The following is a 12,474-nucleotide window of genomic DNA, read 5'->3' on the forward strand; positions in this document are numbered from 1 at the left end:
TATATATTATATATATATTATATATTATATATATATTATATATTGGAAATGTAAATACAACTTTATGCTCATCTTCGGCAGATCTGCAACCCCGCCTTTCACCATTAGCACACAGCACTTCCACTGCAGCAAGGGATTCTGGGAAATGACATGCAAATGAGCACACAGTGCCACTTTTTGCTACAAATATATATATATTTATATTTTTAAATTTATTTACAATATTTGTAGTTTGGTCACAGGGTTGGTCATGGCTTCAAATGTTGTGCAGGTTATTTGTTTTCATACCAACGTGTCTTGTAATAATGAGTTGCGTGCTGCAAGTTTGTAGCTTCCAGCCAATCTACCAGCCGAGGAATTGCACCGCTGAGGGGAAAGGGCACAATTTCCCTTGATATCTCTTTGTATTTGATTTTCTTGGCTTCTCTTGACAACTGTAAAACTCTTAAGAGTTGACAAATGTCAGGGTTTAGCGATGTCGCATTATTTTACTGCTCAGTTGCTTGGCCGTGTACTCTGATCCACGCCAGGTATAAAATACATTGAATATATGGAGACAGTAGTATGTTATGTTATTACATCTTTCAATGCTAGAACAAGTCTAACAAAATTCAGTACAGTATTGGAACATGTCGTTGCCAAGAGACTAATTAATTAGTCCTGGGAATAGGATTGAACAGTTTTGAGGCATTGGCTATAATTTCCTTTTACTCCTCTATTGGTTCTGCCTCTGTTCATTCAGACATTGTTATGTTGTGGCGGTAGTGCCTAATGGTCACTTTGAGATAAACAGCTTAAATAGCCCAAACAGGATAATTAGGGGGGCTAGTGCATGCAGGGATTATGCCTTCTGTTGGGCCAACTACCAAGACTAGCTATGGAAGCCTTGTATTACTGTTGTCGACGGCAGGTGGGATTCCTGTAGTCTGCCAGTATTGGACTCTCTCTATAGAATAATATCAGAATTACCTGGGTTCCGATGGCCGTAACCAATGTTTATATTCACAACGACTTAAAGCTGCAGACCAAGCAATATCCTACGTGTGTTTTTCTTCAGTTCTGTACTATGAGAAAATACATGTAGCAAATATTTTTTAATCTCAATGACCTTTTTATGTATTCTATTGTAACGAGCAATTTGTGTTTCTATAGCAACCATTTACAAAGTCACATCCCCTTCCTCTTCTGAAATGGGCTCTGGCCCACCCTTTTTTGAGCCCTGCCCTCTCTAGCAGTGCATCAATTGTATATAGTGACTGCCTGGTCACATGATCTTCCCCACAGATCTTTACATCTTTGGTCCTCTTCTGCTGCACTGACATTTAGTGAACCTCCCGAGCCGAATCTTCACCGATCGATCGGCAACTTACCTAATTGCTTATTGTTTGGATCAGATTCATGCATACACTTTTTAAACGGCAGCTCGCACTACTGCTTTAAAGGGGCGATCCCTCCTAGGACCAAAGTGAACTAATTCCAGGGACATGTTTAAGGGGTCTCATCTGGGTAATGGATAACATTTTACTCAAATCTGACATGTATTTATACTTAATTTTTAGAGTAAGGCCTGTAATATAGAGTGCGCTTTTGCGCTACCGTGCGTGTGCGCATCAATTACAATTGACTGTGGGAGGCTGACGTTGATACTGTCGAGATGCACACGGCGGTGAGCGGTGGGGCAGCAGACCAGAGAAAGTACAAGAGAATTGTATTTTCGCACTGTCACCACGTGACGCTATGAACCAGTGCTGTGACATCATAGCCACACCCCCTTAGATGCGCGCATCATCGCTTACCCTCTACAAACTAAACGCCCGCGCCACGTGCATGCGCAACGCCGTGCGCGCACACGCAACACCGTGCGCGCACACGCACTATAGCGCACTATATTACAAGCCTTAGACTTGGGAGGTGGTTTGATTTCCTCTGGCTGCTCCCTTTTTATGTGATGTCACTGTGTGATGAGTAAGTGCTAGTACAGCCAGAATCCCACCTCCCCTTATCTTTATTGGTTCTTTTCTGACAAGGACCGGGTGCGATAAGGGGAAAGGGAACACTTGATTGACAAAAACGTCCCCATTTAGAGACCCCTAAGACATTCTGGCCCACTGTGGGATTGCACCTTAATGAGGGGGTCCCATCTCTGGGCAAAGTGCACTATTGCAGTAAGTGAATGTAATACTACAATGACCTTGTTCCTTTTGAAATACAATTTTTCAAAGCAAGATGTTTTAATTGATATATTATTATATAAAATGTGTTTGCTGTTATGACATCTTTTAACTCTTTAAGTGCACTGGCTCCCGGTGGAACAAAAGGTTCATGTTAAGAGTTTGGCCCTTACATTTAAGGCTATACATAGACTAGCCCCCCACCCTTTCCTTCAGAACTGCCTAATCAGGAACACCTCCAATTGGACCCTTAGGCCTCGGGCCTAAGCGCTGACCCGTGCTGAGGCGTGCTGCTGCTCGGCACTGAACCCCGCAATGAGAGCGGCTTTAGCAGGGGCTCGCGCACGCTTCCGCACACCTGCGGAAACGTGTGTCTTAACAAATGTTAAGTTTCAGAGCTCGCTGATGTCACTGGCCCGCCCGCCGACACGCCCATGGACGGCGCGCGCTCTAAGGCCAGGGAAAGCACCGCTTTCCCTGAGCCTCAGCGCGCCTCCGCATGGGCGAAGTGTATATAGACTAAGCCTTAGATCTGCCATCGACCCTCAACTAAATGGCCCTCAGTTTAAGGTCAGTTAAGCTGGTGGGAGAGCTTTTTCAAGAACTGCCCCAAGACTGTGGAATAAGCTTCCTGCAGCTTTAAGAAATTAGGAATCTTTACTTCCATTCAGAAAGGAATTAAAACCTTTCCTTTTTAAACAAAACATGGCAAAGAGACCCTGGCAGCCATCTTTCCTGCTCCCGTTTGTATTTCTCGCCCTTTATTGGCCTTCCTCGTCGTTCCCCCTATGTTTTCATGTTTTCATGCAGGGCGGGATAAAAGCGGAAAAAGCACTCCTTGGGCATAACGTGGCCACTACATAACATGGCACCTAGGACCCCATGACGTACTGACTGCTATTGGGGAACGCAAAAGGTTAAGAATAAGATCTGACTTCTTGAATGCTTCTTTTCTTCTTACATTTAAAATAATTTTTATAGAATAATGTATAAGAAAAAAGTATTGGTTATCAAAACCCTCTCTAATAGCGCGTCTGAGATCAGATGCATAGTAAGGAACCCCAACCCTCTCTAATAGCGCGTCTGAGATCAGATGCATAGTAAGGAACCCCAACCCTCTCTAATAGCGTGTCTGAGATCAGATGCATAGTAAGGAACCCCAACCCTCTCTAATAGCGCGTCTGAGATCAGATGCATAGTAAGGAACCCCAACCCTCTCTAATAGCGCGTCTGAGATCAGATGCATTGTAAGGAACCCCGACCCTCTCTAATAGCGCGTCTGAGATCAAATGTATTCTAAATTCTTCTGTATTTTGGTAACATTTTCAAATTACCTGAAAATTTTAGGGATGTCTGGAACGCATGTGTTCCTAGGAAACCTCTGTTGAAAAACACTGCCATAGGCCACAGCAGCAGAGTTCTGTAGAATGTCCGTATAGCTGGAATGTTCTATCAGATGGAGGGTGAGGAAACACAGGCGCACTCGGGTCTCTGCTGCATCGGGCTGCCTGAGGACTGGTTTTTATTTTTATTTTTTTTAAATAGAAGTACTTAATTTTGTGTCATTTCCAACAAACTGACATAACTAGCAATAAAAACATAACCCAGAATCCATTTCCGCACGTTGCACAGTTCCCACTTATATTAATGTCAGTGGAAGGTTTCGATTTGTAATATGAAACGGTGTTTAAGTACGTTGTGATTGACGAGCAACAGGTGTTTAGGTCTTGAAAACAGATGTTGATGCCCTGTGTGTGTTTAACCATTAGGGTTACTTAGACGGCCTATAATTACTGCCTTCAAGGAGTATGTATTATTATATTATATAAATGTATTTATGCAGGGGGTTTCTGGAGCTGAACCCCATTGATTTCAGCTGCGGGGGCCCCCTGCTTCCAGAGATACAGACCTCCGAAGAGAGTGCCGGTATCTCCTGCAGTTTAAAGCCCCGTGGTCACATGAGCCAATAGGAAGCCGAACTGGGTGACGGCACCGCTTCCTATTGGCTTACAGGGCCCGGGAGATTTGAAAAGCAGCCATAATGTGAACCCTGGTTTGGCTACCGGCACACTATGGAAGTAAGTACCTCCGGAAACAGGGGGCTGCCAGAGAATGAAAGGGGGGGGGGGGGGGGGGGAGAAAGCGGCTTGGTGGTTTGCCACTAAAGCAGCAATACAGGTTTACTTTAAAAAAAAAAAAAAATTATAATAAATAAAATAATATATGTCTAGAGCAAGGGTGATCAATTCTCTCCCCCCCCACCCCCCCAAATAGGTCAGGTTTTCAGGATATCCCAACTTCAGCACAGGTGGCTCAATCAGTCCCTGCTTGTATGTATAACTGGACAAACCCGGAAGTGTGTTGATTTTGTTGGATCCAAATGTGAATTTCTGCAGAAATATTAATGTTTTAGAGCAGAGGTGGGCTCCTCTAGTCCTCAGGGCCACCAACAGGTCAGGTTCTCAGGATATCCCTGCTTCAACACAGGTGTCTTGACTGGGCCACCTGTGCTGAAGCAGGGATATCCTGAAAACCTGACCTGTTGGTGGCCCCTGAGAATTGAAGTTGACCACTCCTGCTTTAGAGCAATGATGGAAATGGTGTGTGTGTGTTGCAAATTTAAAAAAACATTGCTTTTCACTTGGCTCCCATGTGAAACGTGTAGGTTGTGCTGCCTTTATTATAGGAAATATATGGTGATTGGGATAAGTAAGTGTGCAAATGTTCGGTTGCTATATTTTTTTGGATCATTTTGTCATCGGACTGTATATCTTTTCCATGGAGTGATTGATGCTATGTTGCTGGAGTAAGTGAAAGTGATCAAATGATGCTGAAGTGTGGCAAAGAAATGTAGACCCCTCAGTAGATGCAGCGATCTGAAACTAGCTGTTGTACAGTAGGGTTCTTCCTCGAGTGGACGCGCTTGTGGGGGGTGTTGTGACTGACGCGTCCAGCTGTGAATGATTGTTTTATTTAACATTGTAAGTTCCTTTAAAAAAAATTAAAAAAGCATGCTACGTATCGTTCAGGACGTGTCCTTAATATATTGGCTGAGGGTATTCATTGTACTTGTACAACCTTGCAGCTCTGCTAAATAACTTATCTCTGGGTATACTGTATATCAACGGAGCTTAACTCCAGTCCTCAATTATATTTCTAACAATCATAATATTGTTATTATTATGCTTGTGTATAGAAAATAACTATTTATATTCTGTTATGCACGTCTTTCTGCTTGTGCAGAAATTCCCCATCTACATTTTGATGTACATTGAAATCTTAGTTTTTTTTTCCGTATGTGTAAACCAACCGTTTACAAACCTATGATGGCGATCCCTTGCATTTCCTGCTTGGTGATAGGTTACCGTGATAGACTTGAAGTTGATTGGACCCCTGCATGCCGGACACGAGTTTGCTCTGTGTGTGCTCTCCTAACTTATTGCTTATGTTGTTACTATGTTCTAGTTCATTTGTACGGCTCTCATCAATTTGCCTTGGGGAGATTGTGAATGTAACATTTTCTTCCTCTAGTCTTTGTGAGTTTTGAAATCGAATTATATCTATTTGTACTCTGTCTAGAATGATAAACTGTGTTTCTTCATTGGCCTGAAGCTGTTTTTTTTTCCCTTTCTTAATTTTACAGACACTAGTCTGACATCTAGCTTGTGACATTGTCAAACTGGTGTGTGTTTGTCATTGAACTACTTAACATTTTATTGTTGTGATTGCGATGTTATTAAAAGGGGATAAAAAGCATCATGCCGCATTGTATATCACCAGTTCCCTCTCCTTAGAGAAACGACAACGTAACGCATTCTGAACACATACCCACACTCTCTCACCAGGTTGCCATGTTGATATTTTGCCTTGTACCTTTCCCTCCGATCAGAACTGTTTGTGCAATCCTTCCCCTCACTCCAGGCTTCTCTGTTGGTGTCTATAGCATTTGAAATGACTTTCGAGACACTGCGGTGTTCAGCAGTTGTAGTTAATTGCAGACCGGTCCTCTCATTCACAAGTGATACCTTTTTGTCTGCAGCTTTTCTGAAACCGGCTGTGCGTAACCATTCTGCGCACCATTGTCTGGCGCTCTAGAACAGTGTTTTTTCAACCCTTTTTGTTGTTGTTAAGGAACTCCAGAATTAGATTGTAAAATTGTGGGGAAGCCTCACCCCCGTCTCTCGTGTCTCTCCCTCTTCACACTCTCTTCTAAACACACACACACACACACACTCCCTGTCTCTCTCTCATACTCGCACGCACTCACTCTCACACTTTAAGCGAGCTGCCGGTGCAGAGAGCACTTGCTCTTACCTAATCCTTCCTCTCCCACCTGTCAGCTGGAAGTTGACAGGAGCTGGCAGAGGAAGGATAGCGGTGAGCGGGCGGCTGCTGCTGCTGCTGAGCTCGGGAGCCACCGGGTCACTGCTATGTGGGGTGCCGCTGGGCCTGGAACAGCTGGACTAGTTGTCCCAGCTCCCCCCCTCCCGTACCCTGAGGGGTGATCGCGGAACCCCGGTTGAAAATCACTGCTCTAGAATCACACTGTCAATAGCCCCTTCAGTTTTAACTGCTACCCATTTGATGTTTACAATTATGTGTTCATTTTATTTTTAAGCATTTTCACAATGGCCTCGTCCTCCGCACCGAAGTACAACTCGCACTCCTTGGAAAGTTCCTCGTTGAGAAGGGTAAGTGGTGTATTTCCTATTTCCGGTTTAGTTTTTATACTTTCTCGTGGGGCTAAGAGGGCAAGTGAATCCTAAATAATGTGGTCAATGTCAAATTGTTTAGGGGGATTATTTGACTTGCTACAATTATGCGCGCACCCAAACCGTTTCGGTGATGGGGATACGATTAAGCTAACCCACGGGTCTACCAACAGGTCAGGTTTTAAGGATGGCCCAGCTTCTGCACAGGTGGCTGAGTCTTCGATTGAGCCACCTGTGTTCAAGAGGGGATATTCTGAAAACCTGACCTGTTGGTGGACCTTGCAGGCTGGCATTGAGAACCCCTGAGCTAACACTTGCAGTGGTCTATCGCAATTTTGGTACCAATGGCTCGTATTTGATCAAGTAATCACATGCCCCTGGACCCTTCCCCTGTTCTGGTGGAAAGAAGTTGCCCCAGGATTGGCATAAAACGGATGTGCCGCCACTGGCACAAGGGACTTGGATATGTTCCAGTTCTTGTGGTGTTTTCAGAATGGCCAGTGGCAGAGCTGCTCAACTCCAGTCCTCAAGAACCCCCAACAGGGCAGGTTTTGAGGATATCCCTGCTTCAGCACAGGTGGCTCGATTGAGCCACCTGTGCTGAAGCTGGGATATCTTTAAAACCTAACCTTTTTTGGGGGGGGCCTGGAGTTAAGATCAACTGGTGTAAGGGGACGACAGAGGTTTGACATTAGCTTATTTCAAAGAAAATAAGGTATGTAGGAAGTACTGTACGTCCCATAGAACAGCCCCGAATGTTTTTTTTTTTTTTGTGTGTGTGTGTTTCATGAACTCTTTCAGTTTTTAATTTACTTTGACTCCAGGTCCTGTTCTAGTGCCACATGATTCTGCAATTAGTAATCAGTGTTTTATTGTGAGTACTTGGAACTGAGGGCCATTGAAATCAACCATTTTGCAACAGAGCCAGGAAACGTCTCAAAATTTGCAACCAAGGTTATCGGGGATTAAAGCGTCATGGTCAGCGGGACATTTTGTAGCGCACCGTGAGGCAGACGGACCGGGAATAAAGCCAGACGAACACTTTTCTTATTAGCTAACAGTAAATTCAACAGTTGTATAAAGCTGTACAAACAACAAAGTCTGCAGAAGAACACCAGTAGTCTAGTAAATTGATGTATAATGGGAGGAAAAGACTAGTCAAATCGCACCAACAAAGAATATTTCAATCAGGGGGGACGAACTCCAGTACTCAAGGGCAAACCAACAAGGCAGTTTTTCAGGATATCCCTGCTTCAGCACAGATGACTCAGTGAGCCACTGATTGAGCCACCTGTGCTGAAGCAGGGATATCCTGAAAACCTGACCTGTTGGTAGCCCTTGAGGACTTTTTTTTTTTTTTGGCCACCCCTGATTTAAACACCGCTCGTCAGTGGGTAATGAAGTTTTTGGGGACACAGTTGATCTGGGGCAGGTAAAGCCACATGTTAGATGTAGCATAACCGTAAAATTGGCATTGGCTCACTCTTGGTAAATGGATCACAGAAGTAGCTTCACCAATTATACCGGACTCGACTTCTACGGCACATTTATCATCAGTGTGGTTTAAGGATATCTTCTGAAAATACATGCATGTGTGATTGGAAATAAAGGTCAGGTGAGCCTCTCGCCTTATTTCGAATCCAATATATAACATTGAACTTTGAGATAGACGCAGGAGTGCAGACTATTGACTTCTAGGAAGCTTTATAATTTGTGTTTCGAATTGTTCTGTCCCCTGCATGTGTTTTCTTTCTCCTTTTTGGCTGCAGTGACCTTTGCCCTGGTCTCTTGTTACTGTGTAATGTACTAACTAAGCTGTCATTGCTGCCTCTTGCCTTAGCGAAGCCTTTTCAGGCCCCCAAGGCTGCGCTTATAGTGCCGGCGACCAGCGACGCAGCGTCAAAACAAATGCATTGCCGTCGTCGCGTTCGGGGAATTTGGGGAAGACCGCGGGGCCTCTGCAACTGCCGCGCCCCCCAGTTTGTGCACCCTTGGTCTAACCCTCACTGCTCTCCCTGTTATGGCATTGTGTTTTCACCTTCCCCTAATTTATGCATCCCCAAAGTTTTCATTTCTATTTCCGTTTGTACTCATTAATAAAGTTTATCCGAAATCACGGAGGACTCTATTTGCCTTTAAGGAGACGAGTTTCCTGCCTGTCAAATCTCAGTGAGCCTAGGACAGAAGACTAATGCATTATTTTGTTCTGCAGCCTCAAAGAGATGGTATAAACCAGGAGCACGGTGATGAAATACCTCGTCTACCTGGAGAGTCTGTTGTAACAGGTGATTGTGAAGCTCACTACTTCTCTTCCAAGGTTTTAATCTGTGATGCTCCATCGGAAAATGTGTATTTGTTTGATATTTGTTACTCCATTTTTTGACAGACAAGGATGTTATCTACATGTGTCCGTTTAATGGACCTGTGAAGGGAAGAGTACATATCACAAACTATAAACTGTACTTCAAAGGTGAGGAGACGGTAAGTTGAGATGTCCACTCCATTGTGTTGTGAGTCTGATACCTTTTTTTTGGGGTGGGGGGGGGAGGTATTTTTATGCTATGACATCCAGAAACGTATGTTAAATATCACATGGGTGATAGTATGTAAGTATGTCTTTATTAATATAGTGCCATTAATGTGCATAGCGCTTCACAGCAGTAATACGTGACAATATAATGATATAAATAACACACAAGGTAGAAGTGCTTCAGACATAAAAGTAACTTTTAGGAAGAGGAGTCCCTGCTCCCAAGGTCTTTCCTTTCTGTTTCTTGACTTTCGATCTCTGCAACTAAGATGGATTGAATCAAACCGGACCGCTTGGCAATTAGAGGCCATGTATGCAGTGTTATTTGAGGACAATGGCTATGGCCCTCTATCTAGATATAGCGAATAAGAACCCATACGACTGAGACGGTGTTGGGACTACCTGTATGGGTGTCATGAAGAAAACCCCTATTTGGTTGTTCATCAGTTGGTGTCTGAATACAAAACTGTACAAGTGCCTTTGACGAAACTCCATTAACAGTGGTTTTGCTTTTCATGGCCAGTTTTCAGAGGGATCACGGCTTGCATCAATACTTTGGGAACCAGATGTTTTTTTCTTTTCGTTTGGTGGGGGAGCAGCTTGGTTCACGGTTGGGTTTACCACGACGAATATTTTTACTTTGTTACAAGTTCCTATTCACAGCATTGCTCGTTTTATATGAGATGTGAACTCCCATCAGTTCGGAAATGTTTATCCTCGGTCAGAGGCTAACAACCATTGAGTAATTATCAGTACTTCAAAGTATTTTGTAGTTGATCTCAAGAGAGGAAATTTCAGCCGCACATGTAACTCCTTTTTTTTTTTTTTTTCATATTCTACTTGTAAAGTTGTTAAATCTCAGATAAAACATGTAATGGAGGTTTAAAACTTTTTGAATTGTAAGTAGTGTGGATGGATGGCTTTTAAAGGTCAATGTTTGTGTGTGTGTGTGGGGGGGGGGGGGGGGGGGAGAAACGGAGTATCCATGTAAAATATCAGTGTTTGTAATGCAGCCGATGATGTTAATGTCTTGTACTAAGGCTCTATGTGAAGTCTATTTTTCTTGGCTTGAGAAATCCTGGCACCTTTCATGCAAAATAAAATGCGGGCGCTTCTCCGTGTTCGCTCTAAAGTTCATCGCCATGACAATCGTTTGTGCTGGGGAAACACAAGTAATTTATTCCTCGCAAGAGAGCTTCACTGCAGCTCAGGGGTTCTCCAATCCCATCCTCAAGACCCCCCCCCCCCCCCCTCCCAACAGGTCAGGCTTTCGGTATATCCCTGCTTCAGCACAGGTGGCTCAGTCTTTGACTGAGCCATGGATTGAGCCACCTGTGCTGAAGCAGGGATATTCTGAAAACCTGACCTGTTGTTGGCCACTCCTACTGTAGCTGATCATTTGTCGTTTCTGTAAACTTAAAGCTGCAGTCCCAATGAGGACCAACGTGAACCAGTGGCAGCAAAATGTTTGTAGGTGTAATGCAGCAATCCCATGATATGAAGTCCTACTGTATAATGCTAGTATCTTGCCCCGTTAGTATGACCTGCTTTTATTAAAAAAAAAAAAAAAAACATTTAAAAATATATTTTAGTGTAAATTTTTTTTTCATTATTTTCTTCATTTATTGTGTTTGGGGAAGAGGTCAGTTTGAACCCCTGAGCACTGTGTATGTTTGAAACGCTGGAGGAGTGGCTCAGTGAGTAAAGACGGGAACCTGGTTCAAATGCCAGTGTTGGCTCCTTGTGACCTTGGGCAAGTCACTTTATCTCCCTGTGCCTCAGGCACCAAAAACATTGATTGTAAGATCATCTGGGCAGTGATTGTCTGTAAAAATCTAATATACAATGCTGGTTGTGAAGTGGTTTGAGTCCCATTGGAAGAAAACGCTTTATGAAATAAGTTTATTATAATAATAATAATAATAATATCTCATGAATACACACACTCGGTTGGAAAGGACAAAGAGTTTAAAGTAAATGATTTGAGCTGCAATCGGTATTGTTAGAGCCTTTCAGTATCAAAGTGGTTCATTTATCCTAGATCTCTGTTAAGTTATCCAAGTACATTAGCTTGTATTTTCCATAGAAATCACAGTTTAGTGAATACTTTGTTTGGTCCTGATGGACATGTTGCATAGACTTCTGGCCCAGATGGATCTCCGGTACTGGATGACACTGCCAAACTGTGTTATACATGGGGAACATTTCTTCTGTCTGTTCAAAACGTCATGAAACTTTAGTGAACCGTTTTATTTACAGACTTGCATTCTATATTACAAAATGTTATACTGTGAGCCTAATGCATTACAAACCTTAACACAGGGGAGCTCTAGTCCACAAGACTCCCCTCCCCTCCAACAGGTCAGGTTTTCAGAATATCCCAGCTTCAGCACAGATGGCTCAATCAAGAGCCTCTAATTGAGCCACCTGTGCTGAAGCTGGGATATCCTGACTAGGGGGGGGGGGGGGGGGGGGGCGGTGTGTATGTCTTGATTACGTGAGTTGAGCACATCTGCCTTAACACAACACAGGTATTTCAGTTCAGTATTTTGCTATTTTGCAGTGTGAGCAGCAGAGCGGTTATAGTATAAACGGGTTACATTGAGCGGTTTCTTGTTCATTTGTTTTTGTGTGTAGGAGCTGGTGATGGCATTCGGTGTTCCCCTCGGTGTTATTGGAAGGATAGAAAAGATGGGAGGCGCTTCCAGTAGAGGAGAAAACGCTTACGGACTGGATATAACCTGCAAAGTACGTTCTGAATAAGGCTTAACAAAAATCCAACTTACACGGTGAATGAAGTTTCTACGTTCGAGACGTATCCTCCGTTACAGAATGATACCGTACTGCCCAAGGGGGGCATGGCACTACACATTTATATTCATGTTTAGTCTTCATGCTGGGTGATATTGTATATTTGTCTTGATCTATAATTTATTAGAAAATTATTTAAAATGGGTCCTACTGTAAATATTTTGAACAAACTTTTTAATTTAATTTTGTACCTCCCCTGTTACCATCCTGTTTGCTTTCAAAAGCGTCTCCGTGAATGTGGGCCCTTTTG

General features: G+C 43.4%; 1 protein-coding gene across 1 annotated transcript in view; it reads left to right on the forward strand.

Moving 5' to 3' along the window:
• MTM1 (myotubularin 1) overlaps positions 1–12,474 on the forward strand; it is a 41,684-nt gene that overhangs the window by 10,127 nt on the left and 19,083 nt on the right. The window contains exons 2-5 of the mRNA XM_075572667.1: positions 6,790–6,862; positions 9,096–9,168; positions 9,270–9,364; positions 12,051–12,173. Coding sequence (XP_075428782.1) covers positions 6,800–6,862; positions 9,096–9,168; positions 9,270–9,364; positions 12,051–12,173 — 354 coding nt within the window. The 5' untranslated portion in view covers positions 6,790–6,799. The remainder of the gene's footprint in view (positions 1–6,789; positions 6,863–9,095; positions 9,169–9,269; positions 9,365–12,050; positions 12,174–12,474) is intronic.

Source organism: Ascaphus truei, chromosome 16, assembly GCF_040206685.1.
Source record: "Ascaphus truei isolate aAscTru1 chromosome 16, aAscTru1.hap1, whole genome shotgun sequence".
Classification (NCBI taxonomy): Eukaryota; Metazoa; Chordata; class Amphibia; order Anura; family Ascaphidae; genus Ascaphus; species Ascaphus truei.